Source organism: Sturnus vulgaris, chromosome 27, assembly GCF_052056855.1.
Source record: "Sturnus vulgaris isolate bStuVul1 chromosome 27, bStuVul1.hap1, whole genome shotgun sequence".
Taxonomy (NCBI): domain Eukaryota; kingdom Metazoa; phylum Chordata; class Aves; order Passeriformes; family Sturnidae; genus Sturnus; species Sturnus vulgaris.
In genome coordinates, this window is record NC_142269.1 from 4,264,231 (window position 1) to 4,284,713 (window position 20,483).

Here is a 20,483-nt window from a genome sequence, read left to right on the forward strand (position 1 = left end):
AAAATCCCACCTTTCCCAGCTCAAACCCATTCCCCGTTTCCATTCCTCCATCCCTTGTCCCTCTCCAGCTCTCCTGGAGCCCATCCCAGCACTGGAAGCTGCTCCAAGGTTTGTACTGGGACATTGTGGCCACGTGCAGGGAGGTGGATGATTCCTGCCTGGAAGTGTCCCAGGACAATCCCGGTCCAGCAGGACATTCCAGAGGGGGTGAGGGAGCCAGGATAGGATCCTCCACCCCGGGGCTGTCTGGAGGAGCTGGATTTGCTCATTCCCAGCAGCAGGAAATCCTCTCCGGGCATCCTGCTGGGAATCACAGCATTCCCTGTGGGAGATCTCTGGGATTCCTGCACGTGGGAATGTGTGGGGAAAGAGAGGAGGGGCAGGGAGGCAGCTGGAGCTGGAGCCACAACATCTGGCAGGGCCCAGGGTGAGGGGAGTGAGCGTTCCGAGGATGGGAAGATAAATCTGGGATTTATCCTGGATTACCCTTGGAATGGGAGACATCCTGCACGTGTGTGCAGCAGCCACATCCCAGATTTCCTGGGGCACGGGGATGGCTCTGGAGGAAGGTTCTGGATGCCAGAGCTGAGCTGGGCTCTGCTGAGGGCACAGCTCAGGTCCTGGGGGGCAGTTTTGGGATTTTTCCAAGAAGGATGGAGGGGCTGGAGCGTGTCCAGGGAAGGGTTTGGAGTGCCAGGGGTGGCTGAGGGAGCTGGGAATGTTTATCCTGGAAAAAAAAGAGGGATCAGGAGGGACCTTGTGGCTCTGCACAGGAGGGGACAGCCGGGGGGGTTTGGGTTCTGCTCCCAGGGAACAGGGACAGGAGGAGAGGGAACAGCCCAGGATGTGCCAAGGGAGGTTTCCATTGGATATTGGGGAAAATTTCTCCATGGAAAAGGTGGTCAGGCACTGGAACAAGTCCCCGTGCCTGGAAGTGCTGAAAAGGCGTGGATGTGGCGCCTGGGGACGCGGCTGGGCGGTGACAATGCCGGGCTGGGTTAATGATTGACCTTGGAGGGATTTTCCAACCCCAACCATTCCATGATTCCCTTTAAGCTCCTTAGGGAGGAGCTCAGCACGTGGAAACCTCAGAGAACCGCGGGCGGCTTTGGGGGAAGGATCCTCAATCCCACCTGACCTTGAAGGTCTTTTCCCACCTGAGCCATTCTGTCACTCCATGGAGAGCGGCAGCTGATCCCCCGGGATAACCGGATCCCCCGGGATAACCGGATCCACCCAGGATTACCGGATCCGCCCGGAGCCACGGGCAGGGCCTGGCACGGGATTTGTCCCTCCCGGAGCTCCGGGAACAGCAGCTCCAGGCTTTGCACGCCGGCCCCGGGTGACCTTGCCGGGGTGACCGGGCGGGACCGGCAGCGGTGACCGGGGGAAATCGACTGCGGGGCCGGGGCTGATCGGTGCGGGGCTGATCGGTGCAGGGCTGATCGATACGGGGTGATCGGTGCGGGGCTGATCGGTGCGGGGCTGATCGGTACGGATTGATCGGTGCGGGGCTGGGGCTGATCGATGTGTGTGCCCGGTGCTGCTTGGTCCCATTCGGGGCTGCCCGGTGACTCTCGGTGCTGCTCGGTGCGGGCTGCCCGGTACTGCCCGGTCCCATTCGGGCCTGCCCGGTGCTGCTCGGTGCTGCCCGGTCCCATTCGGGCCTGCCCGGTGCTGCTCGGTGCTGCCCGGTGCCGTTCGGGCCTGCCCGGTGACTCTCGGTGCCGGTACTGCTCGGTGATCCCCACCTGGCACACACCGGGCACTCACCTGGCACTCACCTGGCACACACCGGATACACTCCGGGTACACGCGCAGAGCACGCACCGGGCACTCACCTTGCGCTCACCTGGCACAGATCACACACACACACCTGGCACACACCGGGCACTCACCTGGCACACATCACACGCACACCTGGCACACACCGGGCTCCAGCCGTGCCGGGCACCGCTGACCCCGGGCTCTCTGTCCCTGTCCCCACGCAGAGCCGGATCTGGAGGATTGCGGCTTCGGCTGCCGGGGAACGTCCCCGCAGGAGAGCCTGTCCTCCATGTGAGTGTCCGGGAGCGGGGACTGCGGGGACAGCGGGGACAGCGGGGACAGGGACACCGCCTGGGGGGATGGAAACAGCTCCTGCCCTGCTCCTTGGGGTGTGGGATGGGATGGGATGGGATGGGATGGGATGGGATGGGATGGGATGGGATGAGCCAGGTTTGCTTTCCCAGCCCGAGCCAGGACTAAACACAAGCGCGGGCTCGGGAGGCTGAGCATGGGGGGCTGCGAGCGCTCCGGCCCAGGCAGAGGAGCAGGGAATGGAGCAGGGAATAGAACGGGAATGAAACGGGAATGGAGCAGGGAATGGAACAGGGAGCAGAGCAGGAATGGAACAATGAATAGAGCAGGAATGGAACAGTGAATGGAGCAGGGAGTGAAAGACGGAGCAGAGTAGGGAATGGAACGGGGAATGTAGCTGGAATGGAACAAGAATGGAGCAGGGAATGGAGCGGGAATGAGGCAGGGAATGAAACAGGAATGGAGCAGGGAGCAGAGCAGGAATGGAGCTGGAATAGGGCAGCGAGCAGAGCAGGGTCCCCCTGACCCCCCGGCCCCCCCAGGTCCCCCATCAGCAGCCTGCCGACGCTCTTCGACCAGACCGTGTCGTGCAGCAGCAGCGGGCAGCTGGACAATGTCCCGCAGGCCACCCCCAACATCGAGCAGCTCCTGGAGAAGCAGGGCAACGGCGAGGCCGGCGTCAACAGTGAGTGCGGGCCCGGGGGGCGACCGGGCAGCGACCGGGGGGCGGCAGGACAGCTCCCGGGGCAGGTCCCGGGGGTGGTGGAGCGGGTCCCGGGGCTCCCGGGAGCGGCGGGGCAGGTCCCAGGGGGCGGCGGGGGACGATGGGGCAGCTCCCCGGGGCTCTCGGGGGACGATGGGGCCAGCGAGGGAGCTCCCGGGGCTCGGGGAGCAGCTCCGGGGGCTCTCAGGGGTGACCGGGCAGCTCCCCGGGGCCATTGGGGCAGCTCCTGGGGGTGGTGGGGCAGCTCCCGGGGGCCATTGGGGCAGCTCCCGGGGCTCTCAGGAGCCATGGGGCAGCTCCCGGGGTAGGAGCCAGCCGGGATTTTGGGATTGTGCCCGCGGGCAGCAGAGCCCCGGTTTGTGCCAGGAGCTGCGCTGCGGGGCCGGTCCCTCCCGCACTGCGTTCTGACAGTGGATCCTGTGATCCCGTCTCCTCTTTCCTCCCTTTCATTCCCCCATTTTTTTTCCTGTCCCCCCTCGTTCCCCCCGCAGTCGTGGAGATGCTGAAGGCGCTGCACTCGCTGCAGAAGGAGAACCAGCGGCTGCAGGAGCAGATCATGACGCTGACGGCCAAGAAGGAGCGGCTGCAGCTGCTCAATGTCCAGCTGTCCGTGCCCTTCCCCGTGGTCACCAGCAGCAACGGGCCCGGCAGCCAGGCCCAGTACATCCTGCCCGCCGGGGGTGAGAGAACCGGGCTGGGGGAACCGGGGATGAGAGAACCGGGGTGAGGGAACCGGGCTGGGGGAACCGGGGATGAGAGAACCGGGGGTGAGAGAACCGGGCTGAGGGAACCGGAGGTGAGAGAACCGAGCTGGGGGAACCGGGGATGAAAGAACCGGGGTGAGAGAACCGGGCTGGGGGAACCGGGCTGGGAGAACCGGGGATGAGAGAACCGGGGGTGAAAGCACCAGGACTGAGCGCACCGGGGCTGAGGGAACAGGGAGGCTCAGGGCACCAGGGGGCTCAGGGCACCCAGAGACGTGTCCCTGTGCCCCATTGATGGCCGAGGGGTCACAGTGGGAGGGATCTCTCCCATGGCCACCTCAGGGTCCAGTCCTGACTCTCTGCCCTCGCCCTTCTCCCCTCCCAGCCTGCACCGGCGACTCCCTGAGCATCAGCAAGAGCCCCCCGTGCAAGAACAGCTTCGGCATCGAGAACTCGCTCTCCACGTCCTCCGAGGTACTGAGGCCTCTGTGGCCACCAGCGGCCAGGCAGGGGCAGCACAGCAGCCCCAGGGCTCAGTAGCCAGCTCCTGAAGCCTGCTAGCCCAGGCTCAGAGATCACATTCTCCCTGCGGCGCCCGAGGGCTGGGTAGAGTAGCTGAGAGCGGGAGTGTGAGGTGAGAGCGCTTCCAGGTGATCCTGGAGATCCAGCAGGACTGGACCTGAGTTCTGGGACCTCCTCGGAGTTCTGGGACCCCCTTGCAGTTCTGGGACCCCCCCCCCCCCCCGCTGGAGTTCTGGGCCACTTGAGCCACTGGAGCCATGCAGAGCCCCCCAGTTCCCACCCCCAGCTGCCGGAGCCGAGCTGCCCTGGGGCAGCCCCCCCAGCCCGATGCTCTGTGTCCGTTTCTCCCCCAGGACCCTCACTCGGGCTGTCCCAGCAGGAGCAGCTCCTCCCTGTCCTTCCACAGCACGCCCCCGCCCCTGCCCATGCTGCAGCCCAGTCCCGCCTCGCTGCCCCTGCCCGGGGCGCAGCAGGTGAACGGCCTGGCCAGGGTGGCAGGCGGGGGGCTAGCAGGAGGCTCCGGGGCCGGCCACAGCCTCTCCGCGGTGCCCATGGTGGACAGCCTGCTGGGCAGCCTGGCCGGAGCCCAGCAGATGCCCCTCAACGGGATCCTGGGGAGCCTGAACGGAGCGCAGCCCGCCCAGCCTCCACCGCAGGCCAGCGGTCCCCCAGCCCTGCAGCTCTCCACCAGCCTGAGCAGGTGAGGATGGGCCGCCCCGGCCCTCTCCAGCCGCAGTTTAGCTCCGGGAAGGGATGGAGGGAGCGGCCCCGAGCGTGCGGGAGCGGTTCTGGCCGCGCTGACCGGCGCTCCCTCCCCGCAGCGTGGCCAGCCTGAGTCCCCTGACGGAGCAGCAGCGGCACGTCCTGCAGCAGCACGAGCAGCAGCTGCAGCAGCTCCAGCAGCTCCTGACTTCACAGCCCCTTAACCCGGTAAGGGAGGGCACGCTTGGATGGGGGGGGAGAAACCTCGGGCCGAGAGGAAAATCGAAAAGGAAAATCGAAATGTGAAATTGAAGTTTCTCTCCTGCCCCGAATCATCTGAGCCTGTCCTGGCTGGACGCAGCCTGGGTTGGGTGAGGAAATTCGGAGCTGGTTTGGGAATTTGGGATGGGGAGTGGCACGAGGAGCAAAGGTCCAGGCAGGGGGTGTGGCACCTCCCAGGGAGGGGAGCTGGGATTTGAGTTTTTGTTGTTCCAAACGACAAAAGTTTAATCTGAATTTGCAGCATCCTGAGGGGGTGAGGAGGTGAAATCGAGAGGGCGAAACTGGGAGAGCTGTTCCCTCCTGGAGTCATCCCGGGATGCAAATCCTGCTGGATCTCACTGCCAGGCATCCTGGGATGCAAATCCTGCTGGATCCTGGGGTGTGAATCCTGCCGGATCCCAGGATGTGAATCCTGGCAAATCCCAGGATGTAAATCCTGCTGGATCCCAGGATGTGAATCCTGCTGGATCCCAGGATGTGAATCCTGCTGGATCCAGGGATGTGAATCCTGCTGGATGCCAGGATGTGAATCCTGCTGGATCCGGGGATGTGAATCCTGCTGGATCCCAGGATGTGAATCCTGCTGGATGCCAGGATGTGAATCCTGCTGGGTGCCAGGATGTGAATCCTGCTGGATGCCAGGATGTGAATCCTGCTGGATCCCAGGCTGGCCCTGGGCTCCCGGGTGTGCCAAGTTCCCCAGGAGAGGCAGAAGGTTCCAGAGCCCCTGCTGGGAGTTAGGAAGAGACAAAACAGATAAAACCCGAATTGTTTCATTCCTGGGGCGGCCGAGCCGTGTCTGGGCACATCCACAGGGAGAGCTGGAGGTGCCGGGGGCTCTGCAGGGGGCTGAGGATGATGAGGATTTTGGGGTCATGGATGGGCCCAGGCGGCTGCTCCGGGGCTCTTGGCTCCCTGCCTGCACCTCCTGTCCCAGAAATGGAGGTGGAGAGGTGGCAAACAAATCCCTGAGGGGGCAAACAAATCCCTGAGGTGGCAAACAAATCCATGAGGTGACAAACAAATCAATGAGGGGGCAAACAAATCCCGGAGGTGGCAAAGCAAGGCCCTTAGCCCTGCAGGGACCTCGGTGCTGTCCCCACCCAGCCAGGGGTGACACAGCGTTGTCACCAGGGCTGGGCTGTGCCCTTTCAGGCCGTGCCCTTTCAGGCCGTGCCCTTTTAGGCCGTGCCCATTTAGGCCCTGCCTGTCCAGGCCGTGCCCTTTCAGGCCGTGCCTGTTCAGGCCATGCCGGTTCAGGCTGTGCCTGTTTAGGCCGTGCCCATTCAGGCCATGCCAGTCCAGACTGTGCCCTTTTAGGCCATGCCTGTTCAGTCTGTGCTGGTTCAGGCCATGTCAGTTTGGGCTATGCCAGTTCAGGCCGTGTCTATCCAGGCCGTGCCCACTCAGGCCATGCCCATCCAGGCCATGCCCATCCAGGCCATGTCTGTTCAGGCCGTGCCCATTTAGGCCATGCTCATCTGGGCTGTGCCCATCCAGGCCATGCCCATCCAAGCCAGGCCCATCCAGGCCAGGCCCATCCAAGTCATGCCCATTTGGGCCGTGCCCATCCAGACCATACCCATTTCGGCCAAGGCCATCCAGGCCAAGGCCATCCAGGCCATGCCCATCCAGGCCATGTCTGTTCAGGCCGTGCCCATTTAGGCCATGCCCACTCAGGCCGTGCCCATCCAAGTCAGGCCCATCCAGACCATGCCCATCCAGGCCATGCCCATCCAGGCCGTGCCCATTTAGGCCAAGCCCATCCAAGCCATGCTCATCCAAGCCAGGCCCATCCAAGCCATGCTCATTTATGCCGTGCCCATCCAGGCCAAGCCCATTTAGGCCATGCCCATCCAGGCCATGCCCATTCGGGCTGTGCCCATTTAGGCCAGGCCCATCCAGGCCAAGCCCATTTAGGCCATGCCCATCCAGGCCATGCCCATCCAGGCCGTGCCCATTTAGGCCAAGCCCATCCAGGCCATGCCCATCCAGGCCATGCCCATTTAGGCCAGGCCCATCCAGGCCGTGCCCATTCCAGCCACCAGGAGCCCAGCCCACTGCTCTGGATGCATTTCTGGGTCAGGCTATTTTTATACCCTGAGAAAAGCGAATTTCCCAGGGCAGCTGCTATCCCTGTGCCACCCACCCAGGGCAGCTGCTGTCCCCATGGTGTCACCTCCCTGCGGGGACAGGACCCTGGCAGCTCTGGCTGCATGAGTCCATGGTTGCCATAGTGATTCCTGCACTTTTCCCAGATTTCTGGGTGGTTTTCCCGGATTTCAGATTGTCCCTCGGGATGCAGGTGAGCCCTGAGCCTGCTCCCCCCGGGTCAGCACACCTGAACCGCCCTGGGGCAGCGAGATGGGCTGGGGGGGATTCCGAGCCAACTCAGGAATTCGGGATGGTGAATTGCACAGATTTGAAATAATTTTGATTAAAACCCCTGGGGGCAGCAGCACAGGCTGGGGGAGGGATTCCGAGCAAAATCGGGAATTGGGGATGGTGAATTGCACAGATTTGAAATAGTTTTGATTAAAACCCCTGGGGACAGCAGGATGGGCTGGGGGGAGATTCTGAGCCAGATCCAGGAATTCAGGATGGTGAATTGCACAGATTTGAAATTCCTGCATCCCTGGGGCAGCAGCACGGGCTGGGGGGGATTCAGAGCCAGTTTGGGAATTGGGGATGGTGAATTGCACAGATTTGAAATAGTTTTGATTAAAACCCCTGGGGGCAGCAGGATGAGCTGGGAAGGGATTCAGATCAGGAACTGAGGGTGGTGAATTGCACAGATTTGAAATCTCTGTGTTTCAAACCCCTGGGGGAGGCAGGATGGGCAGGGGGGGATTCAAAACCAGTTCAGGATTTTGGGATCCAGGAATTCCACGCATTTGAAATCGTTTTGATTAAAACCCCTGAGGGCAGCAGCACGGGCTGGGGGGGAAGGATTCAGAGCCAGATGGGGAATTAAGGATGGTAAATTGAACAGATTTGAAATAATTTCGATTAAAACCCCTGGGGGCAGCAGGATGAGCTGGGAAGGGATTCAGATCAGGAACTGAGGGTGGTGAATTGCACAGATTTGAAATCCCTGGGGGCAGCAGGACGGGCTGGGGGAGGGATTCAGAGGCAGATCAGGAACTGAGGACGGTGAATTGCAGAGATTTGAAGTGGCTGCGTTGATGGATTGGAGTTGTGGGGGATTTGTGTCGCTGCAGGTGCCTGGGGGAGGGTCACTAATCCCCGCGGGGGCTGGAAAGGTCAAGGGCTGTTAATGAACACGGGCTGCTAATGAACACGAGCTGTTAATGAACACCAGGACTGCCCCTCCGTGTCCCTGCAGAGACGGGACTTTGTCCCTGTTCCCAGGAGCATTTCCTGGGACCGGGTGTGCCATGGTTGGAAAAAAAAAACCAAAATCCTCCCGCCCAGTCGTTGACCAAATCCCTCTGTGCATGTTAAACCAAATCGAGGTGACGCCTTCAGTCGCTTTTAAAACCTTTGAGTCACTTTTCAAACCCTTCAGTCACTTTTTGAAGCTTCCCAGGGTTGGTGACTCCACCACTCCCTGGCCACCCTGTTCCAATGCCAATCCCCTTTTCCAGCCGTGAAATTTCCCGCGGTGTCCACCTGAACCTCTCCCTGTGTTTGTGGGGAGGCTCACGGTGGATATCAGGGAAGATACCCGGGATTCCCTCCCGGAATTCCCAAAGGCCGATGTCTCAGCTGGAAAAGGAGCTCAGCCGGGATTATCCAGGCCAGAAGGAGATTTTGGACCTGGGAGTGGATTCCCGGGGCTGAATTAAGAGAGGAAAATGTTTGTAGGGAGCGGAATTCCAAATCCGCTCCCTGCAAACCTGACCCAGCTCGAGGTGTCCCCAGGTGGCCCCTCCTGCCGAGCGCGTTGTCCCCGCTCTGTCCCTCCTCTCTGTCCCCTCCTGTCTGTCCCCTCTCTATCACTCCTCCCTGTCCCCTCTCTGTCCCTCCTCCCTGTCCCGGCTCTGTCCCCTCCTCGCTGTCCCCGCTCTGTCCCCGCTCTGAGCGCTGTCCCCGCTCTGTCCCCTCCTCCCTGTCGTGCTGGCTCCGCTCTGTCCCTTCTGGCTGTCACCATTCTGTCCCCTCCTCTCTGTCCCCGCTGTCCCCGCTCTGTCCCTCCTCTTTGTCCCCACTTTGTCCCCTCCTCGCTGTCCCCACTCCGTCCCTCCTCTCTGTCCCCGCTCTGTCCCCTCCTCTCTGTCCCGGCTCTGTCCCCTCCTCGCTGTCCCCACTTTGTCCCCTCCTCTCTGTCCCCATTCCGTCCCTCCTCTCTGTCCCCGCTCTGTCCCCTCCTCGCTGTCCCCGCTCTGTCCCCTCCTCTCTGTCCCCGCTCTGTCCCTCCTCGCTGTCCCCTCTCTGAGCGCTGTCCCCGGCCCTTTTCTCAGGAGCAGCAGGCTCTGGTGTTCCAGATGATGCAGCAGATCCAGCAGAAGCGGGAGCTGCAGCGCCTGCAGATGTCGGGCTCGTCCCAGCTGGCCATGAGCGGCCTCCTGGCGGCCACCTCGGCCCCGCTGCACTCCAGCCCCAGCGCTCTGCTGACCTCGGCCGCCCCCAGCAGTGGGTCCCTGCTGGCCTCGCTGTCCCCGCAGCAGCTGAACCCCGGCGGGGCCCTGCTGGCCCCCCAGGCCACCCCCCCGCTGGGCTCGGGCTCGGCCATGGGGCAGCCAAACCCTTTCCTCAGCCTGCAGCCCGACGGAGGCACCCCCAAAGGAACGGTGGGTACCGGGCTGGGCTGGGGACAGGCTGGGACAGCGTGGGGATGGCATGGGGACAGTGTGGGGATAGCCTGGGACAGCGTGGGGATGGCATGGGGACAGTGTGGGGATAGCCTGGGACAGCGTGGGGACAGTGTGGGGATAGTCCTGGGGATATCGGGGGGATGGCATGGGGATAGTACTGGGGACAGCGTGGGGACAGTGTGGGGACAGTGTGGGGATAGTCCTGGCGAGAGTGGGGACAGCTGAGGACAGCCTGGGACACTCCTGGGGACAGCCTGGGACACTCCTGGAGACACCCCTGGGGTTTGGGAGCGATCGCAGCACCCGGTAGAGAGGGAGAGGTTTCAGCAGTGTCCAGGGGTGACACTTCCATCTCCTCCTGTCCCCGTCCCTGTCCCCGTGCCTGTCCCTGTCCCTGTCCCCAGAAGGTCACTCATTCAGGAACTCAGGGCCAGGGTTGAGGGGCTGCTGGGCCTGAACTGGGCAGGGGGGACCCCGGGGCTCTGGATTTTGGCAGGGTCTGAGCGGTGCAGCCCAGCAGAGCCCTCTGCTCTCCCCCTGCACTTCCGATTCCTGCTCCCCCAATTCCTGTCCCCCCAATTCCTGCCTCCCCTGATCCCGCATTCCCTGATTCCTGCCTCCCCCAATTCCTGTGTCCCATGGTCCCTGTCTCCTCCGATCCTTGTCCCCTCCAGTCCCTGTTCCCCCATTCCCCAATCCCCGTCCCCAATCCCTGTCCCCACAATTCCTTCCTCTCCCAATCCCTGTCCCTCAGTCTCTGTCCCCGCTGTCCCTGCCCCCCCAATCCCCATTCCCCAGTCCCTCTCCCCCCGATCCCCGTCCCCAAATCCCTGTCCCCTGATCCCTGTCCCCCAATCCATGCCGTGATTCCTGTCCCCCAATCTCTGTCCCTCAACCCCTGTCCCCCAATCCCTGCCCCAATCCCAGTCCCTGCTGTCCCTGTCCCCCGATCCCCCGATCCCCGTCCCCACAGCCCGTGTCCCCTCTGATGGCTCTGGGCCGTGTCCCCGTTTGTTCCCGCAGCCCCTGGGTGACAAGGGCGCTCCCCTGGCGCAGGACAAGGGCTAAGAGAGCCCCCCCGGCCCCGAGCCCGCAGCCAACTCCTGTCCCGGGGACGGGCGGAGCCCGGAGCTCCCGAGGAGCGTCCCGGGAGGAGCTTCGGGAGCCCCAGCGGCCGCGAGCCAGCCCCGGGGCCACCAGGAGCCAAGGTGGGGTCACCTGTGCCCTGCTCCGTGTGCCAGAGCCAATTCCAGCGGATCCTGCCGGGAGCGTGGGGAGCCCCCGAGGCACCAGAGACCCCCCAGATCCTTGGGGGAGGACGTGGTGGCACCTGGCGGTGTCCCAGGATGTGACCCTGGATGTGGCATCGCCGGGGGACGACGTGGTGGCACCTGAGAGTGTCCCAAGAGCCAGCACCGGGTGCGACATTGCCAGAGAAGGGACACGGTAGCACCTGTGGCACTTCTGGAGAAGGGACATGGTGACACCTGGCAGTGTCCCAGGATGTGACCCTGCATGTGGCATTGCCAGGGGAGGACGTGGTGGCACCTGGCAGTGTCCCAAGAGCCAGCACTGGGTGTGGCATTGCCAGAGAAGGGACATGGTAGCACCTGTGGCACTGTTGGAGAAGGAACGTGGTGGCACTTGGCAGTGTCCAAGGACATGACCCTGGATGTGGCACTGCTGGAGAAGGACATGGTGGCACTTGGCAGTGCCCCAGGATGTGGCACTTCTGGAGAAGGGACATGGTGGCACCTGGCAGTGCCCAAAGATGTGACCCTGGATGTGGCACTTCTTGAGAAAGACGTGGTGGCACTTGGCAGTGCCCCAGGATGTGGCACTTCTGAAGGGATGTGGTGGCACCTGGCAGTGTCCCAAAAGCCAGCACCAGGTGTGGCACTGCTGGAGAAGGGACATGGTGGCACCACGGTGGACCTGGCAGCGTCCAAGGATGTGACTCTGGATGTGGCACTGCTGAGGAAGGACATGGTGGCAGCTGGCAGTGACCCTGGATGTGGCGTGACCAGGTGTGACCCTGGATGTGGCACTTCTGGAGAAGGGACATGGTGGCACCTGGAAGTGCCCCAGGGTGTGACCCTGGATGTGGCACTGCCAGGGGAGGACGTGGTGGCCGTACCCAGGTGGGGACATCCAGAACAATTCCCAAGCTGAGATTTCCCTGCCCGTCCCACCGGGCTCTGCTCCAGCTGCATTCCCATCCTGGAAGGACACGAGGGATGAGGACGGATGGAGGTGGACAGGAGGTGGCACCACCTGGGAGGACGTTGTCACCTGTGCCAGGTGGGAGGACGTTGTTGTCACCTGTGCCAGCTGCCGGAGGGGCGGGGCTGTCCTTTGGAATGCACATTCCTGCTTTGTGCCCCCGAATTCCCAAAGGTCTCAGCTGGAAAAGGGGCAGAGCCGGGATTGTCCAGGGTCAGAAGGAGCTCTTGGATCCGGGAGTGGATTCCCGGAGGGATTCCTGTGATGGAAATGTCTGTGGGGAGCAGAATCCCAAATCTGCTCCCTGCGTTTTCCCACCCACCACAGATCATTCCCACAGAACCACGTTCTTCCACTGGTGCTGGGAAAAGGGATCTGCAAGGAATGGGACACTGAGCACAGCCCTGAGCCCGGCCTGCCAGAACTTCCAGAGTTCTCCACCTTTGGAGCTGGATTCCATCTTCAGACTGGAATGTCCACCAGGAATCAGCTTCTGCTGAGCTGGGATGGATCCATGGATGGATGATGGATGGATGATGGATGATGGATGATGGATGGATGATGGATGATGGATGATGGATGATGGATGATGGATGGATGATGGGTGATGGATGATGGATGATGGATGATGGATGGATGGATGGATGATGGATGATGGATGATGGATGGATGATGGATGATGGATGGATGATGGATGATGGATGATGGATGGATGATGGATGATGGATGGATGGATGGATGATGGATGGATGATGGATGGATGATGGATGATGGATGATGGATGATGGATGATGGATGATGGATGATGGATGATGGATGGATGATGGATGGATGATGGATGATGGATGGATGATGGATGGATGATGGATGGATGGATGATGGATGATGGATGATGGATGGATGATGGATGATGGATGATGGATGGATGGATGGATGATGGATGGATGATGGATGGATGGATGGATGGATGATGGATGGATGATGGATGATGGATGATGGATGATGGATGATGGATGGATGATGGATGATGGATGATGGATGATGGATGGATGATGGATGATGGATGGATGATGGATGGATGATGGATGGATGGATGATGGATGGATGGATGGATGGATGGATGGATGATGGATGGATGATGGATGATGGATGGATGATGGATGGACGGATGATGGATGGATGGATGATGGATGATGGATGGATGATGGATGGATGATGGATGGATGATGGGTGATGGATGATGGATGATGGATGGATGATGGATGATGGATGGATGATGGATGATGGATGGATGATGGATGATGGATGATGGATGGATGGATGGATGATGGATGATGGATGGATGGATGATGGATGATGGATGATGGATGGATGATGGGTGATGGATGATGGATGATGGATGGATGATGGATGATGGATGGATGATGGATGGATGATGGATGATGGATGATGGATGATGGATGGATGATGGATGATGGATGGATGATGGATGATGGATGGATGATGGATGATGGATGATGGATGATGGATGATGGATGATGGATGATGGATGATGGATGGATGATGGATGATGGATGGATGGATGGATGGATGATGGATGATGGATGATGGATGGATGATGGATGATGGATGGATGATGGATGGATGGATGGATGGATGATGGATGATGGATGGATGATGGATGGATGATGGATGATGGATGGATGATGGATGGATGATGGATGGACGGATGATGGATGGATGGATGATGGATGATGGATGATGGATGGATGATGGATGGATGATGGATGGATGGATGGATGATGGATGGATGGATGGATGGATGATGGATGATGGATGGATGATGGATGGATGATGGATGATGGATGATGGATGGATGATGGATGGATGATGGATGGATGATGGATGGATGGATGGATGATGGATGATGGATGGATGATGGATGATGGATGATGGATGATGGATGGATGATGGATGATGGATGATGGATGGATGATGGATGATGGATGATGGATGATGGATGGATGATGGATGATGGATGATGGATGGATGATGGATGATGGATGGAATCCATGGATGGATGATGGATGATGGATGATGGATGATGGATGGATGGATGGATGATGGATGATGGATGATGGATGATGGATGGATGATGGATGATGGATGATGGATGATGGATGATGGATGATGGATGATGGATGGATGATGGATGATGGATGGATGATGGATGATGGATGATGGATGATGGATCCATGGATCCATGGGTGGATGGATGGATGGATGGAAGGAAGAATTCCAGGAAGGAAGGAGGGACATCCAGGGCAGCTCTGGAGAGGGGAACACCAACACCAAACTCACCAAGGTCCCTCCTTCCCTCAACCTGGGTGAATCCGGAGCTCCTGGGAATGCTCCAGCTGATGGAAACTCCTTTGGGAGAGCCCCAAATCCCGAATTTTGGGACCTTTGTGCCGCGTCCAGCACGTCCCCACTGCCCCCCTGCTTTGCACTATTCCCGTTATCAGCAGTGGGGCTGCGCTGACCGTGCTGCCAAAGCTCGGCCCAGGCCAAATCCTCGCTGAATTCCCTTCTTTAAGTTCTAATTTTATTTTATTTTATTTGGTTTTTTTTCCAAGATTCACACCACTAGGGTTGTCTAAAAAAAAAAAAAAAACAAAAAACCAAACCAAACAAAAACCCTTTCTGCTGCCAGCCTGGAGCTCTGAACTGGGCAGAGCTGCTGGCTGCTCAGAAATAGAAATATATATTAAATATATAATGGGATTTATCTATCCAGATGTTTTAACCAGCTTAGGAAGCTGTTGGGGAGCCCCATCCTTTGGGGTCCCCGTCCCCAAACCCGCTCCAGCACAATTCCCTTCTTGCACTTTGAAATTCCTTTGGAGTTTTTTCTCTTTTTTTCCCTCCCCCTGAGCTGAGTCGTTCCCCTTCCCTCGGCACCCCTGGAGGTGCCACCCAAAATCCCCCTGGGATCCCAAATCCTTTTAATCTCAAATCCCAAATCCCTGCATTGCCGGGATACCAAATCCCTGGATTGTTCCAGGATCCCAAATCCTTTCTATTGCAAATCCCAACTCCCTGCATTGCTCTGGGATCCCAAATCCCAGAGTGCTGCCCGCAGACCCCAAATGTCCCAGTTCTTCCAAAACCCAACCCTGGAGAATCAGGAAGGTGTGAGGGCAGGGAGAGAGGGCTGGGAATGCTGGGAATGCTGCCTGGGATCCATCCCCCAGGACACCCAAAATCCGTGTTGGGATCGCCCCCAGTTTGGGGTCGGTGCCCAAATCCCTGGGCAGGCTCAGGACAGGGAGGGGTCAGTGAGAGGCACTTAGGGGGTGAATCCAGAGGCTGGGAATGCTGGAATTGGCTCCTGTGGGAATGTTTGGGAGCCCAGACTTGGGAAGAGGAAGGAAATCCGGGAATTTGGGGTTTTCTAGACAGGATCCCGACCAGGGGAGCTGAGCTGGGCTGGGCTGGGCTGGGCCAGGCCTTGCTCGGGACCTCCAAGGGTAGGAGGTGGCAGCAGCCAGAGCTGGATCCAGCTGGGAATTCCCAGAGCTGGATCCCTCTGGCCCTCCTGGAATTCCCAGAGTTGGATCACTCTTGGAATTCCCAGTGTTGGATCCAGTGTTGGATTCCTGCAGCTCTGCAGGAATTTCAGGAGCTGGATCCCTCCAGGAATTCCCAGTGTTGGATCCACTGTTGGATTCCTCTGGCCCTCCAGGAATTTCCAGAGCTGGCTCCCTCCTGGAATTCCCAGAGTTGGATCCCATCAGGAATTCCCAGAGCTGGATCCCTCTGGGAACTCCCAGAATTGGATCCAGTATTGGATCCCTCTGGCTCTCTGGGAATTTCCAGAGCTGGATCCCTCCGGGAATTCCGAATGTTGGATCCCTCCAGGAATTGTGAATGTTGGATCCCTCTGGGAATTCCCAGTGTTGAATCCAGAGCTGGATCCCTCCAGGAATTCCCAGTGTTGAATCCAGAGCTGGATTCCTCCGTCTGTCCAGGAATTCCCAGAGCTGGATCCCTCCAGGAATTCCCAGTGTTGGATCCAGAGCTGGATCCCTCTGTCTCTCCAGGAATTCCGGGATGAGGGGATCAGACACACAAAGCACTTCCCCCTCTCCCCGTGCCCGACCTTCCAAACCCCGGGAATTGTCACCTCCAGCGTCCCTTGGGCAGAGCCAGGAGGGGGAGCTGGGAATCTCCAGGAGAATCCCTGTGGAAAAAACTAAAAAAAAAAAAAAAAACAAAAAAAAAACCCACAAAACCCAGGAGAGCAGGGGGAAGGAAAAAAGGAAAAGCTAAAGATGATCCGAGTTTCAGTTGCACTGGGGTTTCTTTACCCGTTTTTTGATGCTCTCGTTTAGGATCGTTGCATGTGTCCTTTTTTTTTTTTTTTTTTTTAAATTTCGTTTTTAGGGTTTTTAAAAAAAAAATATTAAATGAAAGAGAAAAATGTGTATATTTTTGGCAGTTTAAGGTAATGTAGCTAAGATATATTTTTTTCACGCTGCTTGACTGGTCTTTATTATAATAAATAATATTAATATTAATATTAAATGTGAGAAGGTTTTTAATAAAGGGGCGGCAGATTTAAATGGGAATGGGAATTCCCTGCCAGGTGCTGGGATTGTGGAATCCCAAGCCAGGGATGGTCCCAAGATGCAGGAGCGAGGTCCTGGAGATGGGAATGAGTGGGAAAAGGAGGATTTTTTCCAAAAAAAACCCCAATGATGGCCCCCATTAAATCCCAAACCCTCTTGTGCTTGTGAGCAGCTCCTGAATCCTCCTTTTTTCCAAGGATTTATTCCTTGGAAGCTCCAAATCCACGGGCTCGTGCTGCCCCTGCTTTGGCCCCTTTCCTGCCCAAAATCCGTGTCTGGCTGTTGGAAAAGCCACTCCCAAACCAAGATTCCAGGAATGCCCATTCCAGGAATTCCCACTGAAAAAAACCGTCCCCACTCCAGGATTCTGGGAATTCTCACTCCAGGATTCTGGGAATTCCCACTGGAAAAATCCGTCCCCACTCCAGGATTCTGGGAATTCTCACTCCAGGATTCCAGGAATTCCCAGGGCTGGAGGCCCGGGGGGAAACTGAGGCACGGAGGGGGGGGGGGAGGTGATCCTGATCCAGGCCCTGCCTGGGAACGGGACCGGCACTGGGACTGGGACAAACTGGGATATGGGGCAGTGGGACTGGGAACCGGGAATGGGATTGGGCACTGGGACTGGGACTGAGCACTGGAACTGGGATTGGGTACTGGGATCGGGCAATGGGATCAGGATTGGGCACCGGGACACCAGAACCGGAATTGGGATGGGACCGGGCACCGGGACCATGTGGTGGGATCGGGAACTGGGATCAGCACTGGAACGGGACTGGGGACACTGGGAAGCAGGACTGGCACTGGGACCCAGAACTGAGACTGAGCAGTGGGACCAGGACCGGCACTGGGAACCGGGACCGGCACTGGGAACCGGAACCGGCACTGGGAACCGGGACCGGCACTGGGAACCGGAACCGGCACTGGGAACTGGGACTGGGAACTGGGACCGGCACTGGGAACCGGGACCGGCACTGGGACCGGCACTGGGAACCGGGACTGGCACTGGGAACCGGCACTGGGAACTGGGACTGGCACTGGGAACTGGGACCGGCACTGGGAACTGGGACCGGCACTGGGGACTGGGACTGGGAACTGGGACCGGCACTGGGAACCGGGACCAGCACTGGGAGCGAGTGACAGGAGAGGATGACAGGAGCGGGACCGAACCCCGGGATCACGAACCAGGAGCGGCACCGAGCCCCGGTTCCAGCCCCGCCGGGCCCGGTGCGCGGGGGGAGCTCCCGCCGAGCCCGCCCGCCCCGGCTCTTCCGGCGGCGCCGGGAGGAGGAGCCGCGCCGGGAAGGTCACCGGGAACGGCACCGGAACCGACACCGGCAACGGCACCGAGCGGCACCGGGAACTGCACCGGGAACGGCACCGAGCGGCACCGGTTATAGCACCGGGGGTGACACCGGAACCGACACCAGGACCGGCACCGGCACCATGCTGCGGCTCGCGGCGCGGGTCCGGCTCGGGGGCGGCCGCCGGTACCGGGACCCCTCGGGGGGGACGCGGAGCAGAGCGACGGGACCCGCGCCCCCCCCGCAGCCGGTGATCGCCGCCAAGGAGCCGTTCCCGGTGGAGCTGCAGGCGGGGAAGAGCTACGGCTGGTGCTCGTGCGGACACAGCAAGCGCCAGGTCCGGCCGGGGGGAACCGGGGAGGGCCGGGAGAACCGGAGGGACCGGGGGGGAACCGGGGAGAGCAGGGAGAACCGGGGGACAGGGAGAACCAGGGGGGGGCCAGGGGAACCGGGCATCCAGGAGAACCGGGGGAGAACCGGGGAACAGGGAGAACCGGGGGTCTGGGGGTACCGGGGATCCAGGGGGACCGGGGGAACTGGGGGAACCGAGGGGTTTGGGGGTCTGGGAGAACCGGGGATCCAGGGGGATTCCAGAGGTTCCTGGGCTGGGGACCCTGCGGTGGCTCTGGGGGGCTCCGTGACCTGGAGGGGGGGGTTGGGGGTTTGGGGGGTCCCGGGGGCTCCGGGGGACCCGGCACCCCCCAAATTGGGATGTGCGCGGGAGCCGATGGGGCCAGGGCAGGACCGGCCCCACAGGAACCCCCCCAGTCCCGGAGCCGGGAGGTTTTGGGGTGGTTTTGGGGTTGTGCCCTCAGGGGCGCTCGAATTCCCGAGGGATGGGATGGGACAATGGGATGGGATAATGGGATGGGATGGGATAATGGGATAATGGGACCCATGGGATGGATGGGACGGGATGGAGGGGTCATGGTGGCTCCGGGGGAGCAGCCGGGCACCCCCGAACCCCTCCTTGATCCCGTCGCCGTTGCTGTGCAGCCTTTCTGTGACGGTGCCCACAAGAAGGAGGCTCCGGGCTTGGCCCCGCTGCGCTTCAGCCCGGCCCGGGCCGGCCCCGCGCTGCTCTGCGGCTGCAAACGCACCCGGACCCCCCCGTACTGCGATGGATCCCACAAAGGGCCCGAGGTGCAGGCGGCCCCGCCGCCCCCCCGCGCCTGAGCCCGGCCCGGGAGCACCGGGAACAGCACCGGGAACAGCACCGGGAGCAGCACCGGGAACAGCACCGGGATGGGGAGAGCAGAGACTCCAAACCCCAATGAAATCCTAATTCTGGGAGCTGCCCCGGCTGCAGCGAAGAGCTGTGGGGCAGGGATTGGAGCCCCAATGGACAATGGGATTGGCCCGAGGGGTTTGGGGTTGGCCCAGGGGGTTTGGGATTGGCCCGAGGGGTTTGGGGTTGGCCCAGGGGGTTTGGGGTTGGCCCAGGGGGTTTGGGGTTGGCCCGAGGGGTTTGGGGTTGGCCCAGGGGGTTTGGGGTTGGCCCAGGGGGTTTGGGGTTGGCCCGAGGGGTTTGGGGTTGGCCCAGGGGGTTTGGGGTTGGCCCGAGGGGTTTGGGGTTGGCCCAGGGGGTTTGGGATTGGCCCGAGGGGTTTGGGGTTGGCCCAAGGGGTTTGGGATTGGCCTGAGGTGTGAGCGCCCCTGGGATGGGGCACCTGTGGGGTTTGGGATTGGGGAACCTGTGGGGTTTGGCAGGAGGGATCTGTGGGATTTGGGCTCTCTGGGATTTGGGCTCGTTGGAATTTGGGCTCTGTGGAATTTCTTAGGAGGCTCTGTGGGATCTGGGCTCTGTGGAATTTGGGCTCTCTAGAATTTGGGCTCTTTGGGATTTGGGCTCTGTGGGATTTGGGCTCTGTGGGATTTGGGCTTTTTGGGATTTGGGCTCTGTGGGATTTGGGCTCTGTAGGATTTGGGCTCTTTGGGATTTGGGCTCTGTGGGATTTGGGCTCTGTAGGATTTGGGCTCATTGGGATTTGGGCTCTGTGGGATTTGGGCTCTGTAGGATTTGGGCTCTTTGGGATTTGGGCTCTGTAGGATTTGGGCTCTGTGGGATCTCTCAGAATGCTCTGGGCAGCCGCCCCTGCAGCGTTTGTTCATTTCCAAACCGAACCCGAGCCAAAGGTTCAAGACAAAGGTTCAAGACAAAGGTTCAAGACAAAGGTTGAACTGAGGACAAGACCCAGGGATAGAGATTGTTCCCAGAGACTGGGATTGTTCCCAGGGATTGGGATTGTTCCCAGAGACTGGGATTGTTCCCAGGGATTGGGATTGTTCCAGAACATTAAACGTGATCCGAACACACAGAGTGGTCTGGGATGTACTGAGAGGGAAACCCGACACCAAAACACCTAAACCCAAACACAAACCTAAACCCAAACCCCAAACACAAACCTAAACCTAAACCCAAACCCCAAACCTAAACCTAAACCCAAACCCCAAACCCCAAATCTAAACCCAAACCCCAAACACAAATCCCACCCCTGCCCAACCCGAGCAGTGTCCCCAGCCCTATTTACAGG

The 20,483-nt window shown here is 59.9% G+C and overlaps 2 protein-coding genes across 3 annotated transcripts in view; both read left to right on the forward strand.

Annotated features, from left to right (window-relative positions):
* MLLT6 (MLLT6, PHD finger containing) overlaps positions 1-16,601 on the forward strand; it is a 56,413-nt gene extending 39,812 nt beyond the window's left edge. For both annotated transcript variants that reach the window (XM_088179415.1, XM_088179416.1), the window contains exons 13-20: positions 1,992-2,058; positions 2,622-2,764; positions 3,295-3,483; positions 3,893-3,981; positions 4,383-4,729; positions 4,851-4,959; positions 9,438-9,767; positions 10,815-16,601. In XM_088179415.1, coding sequence (XP_088035541.1) covers positions 1,992-2,058; positions 2,622-2,764; positions 3,295-3,483; positions 3,893-3,981; positions 4,383-4,729; positions 4,851-4,959; positions 9,438-9,767; positions 10,815-10,859 — 1,319 coding nt within the window. In that variant the 3' untranslated portion in view covers positions 10,860-16,601. The remainder of the gene's footprint in view (positions 1-1,991; positions 2,059-2,621; positions 2,765-3,294; positions 3,484-3,892; positions 3,982-4,382; positions 4,730-4,850; positions 4,960-9,437; positions 9,768-10,814) is intronic.
* A 1,353-nt stretch (positions 16,602-17,954) lies between these two features.
* CISD3 (CDGSH iron sulfur domain 3) lies at positions 17,955-19,395 on the forward strand. The gene is made up of 2 exons (XM_088179520.1): positions 17,955-18,286; positions 18,946-19,395. Exons 1-2 carry the CDS (start codon positions 18,092-18,094, stop codon positions 19,123-19,125), a joined length of 375 nt encoding a protein of 124 aa, XP_088035646.1. The 5' UTR covers positions 17,955-18,091; the 3' UTR covers positions 19,126-19,395.
* Positions 19,396-20,483: the final 1,088 nt, after the last annotated feature.

Excerpts from the sequence above, each read along its gene's own strand:
- CISD3 (XM_088179520.1), top strand. The coding sequence starts at position 18,092 with ATGCTGCGGCTCGCGGCGCGGGTCCGGCTCGGGGGCGGCCGCCGGTAC. Across the intron at positions 18,287-18,945 it reads GCGGACACAGCAAGCGCCAG|CCTTTCTGTGACGGTGCCCA; the intron begins GTCCGGCCGGGG and ends GTTGCTGTGCAG.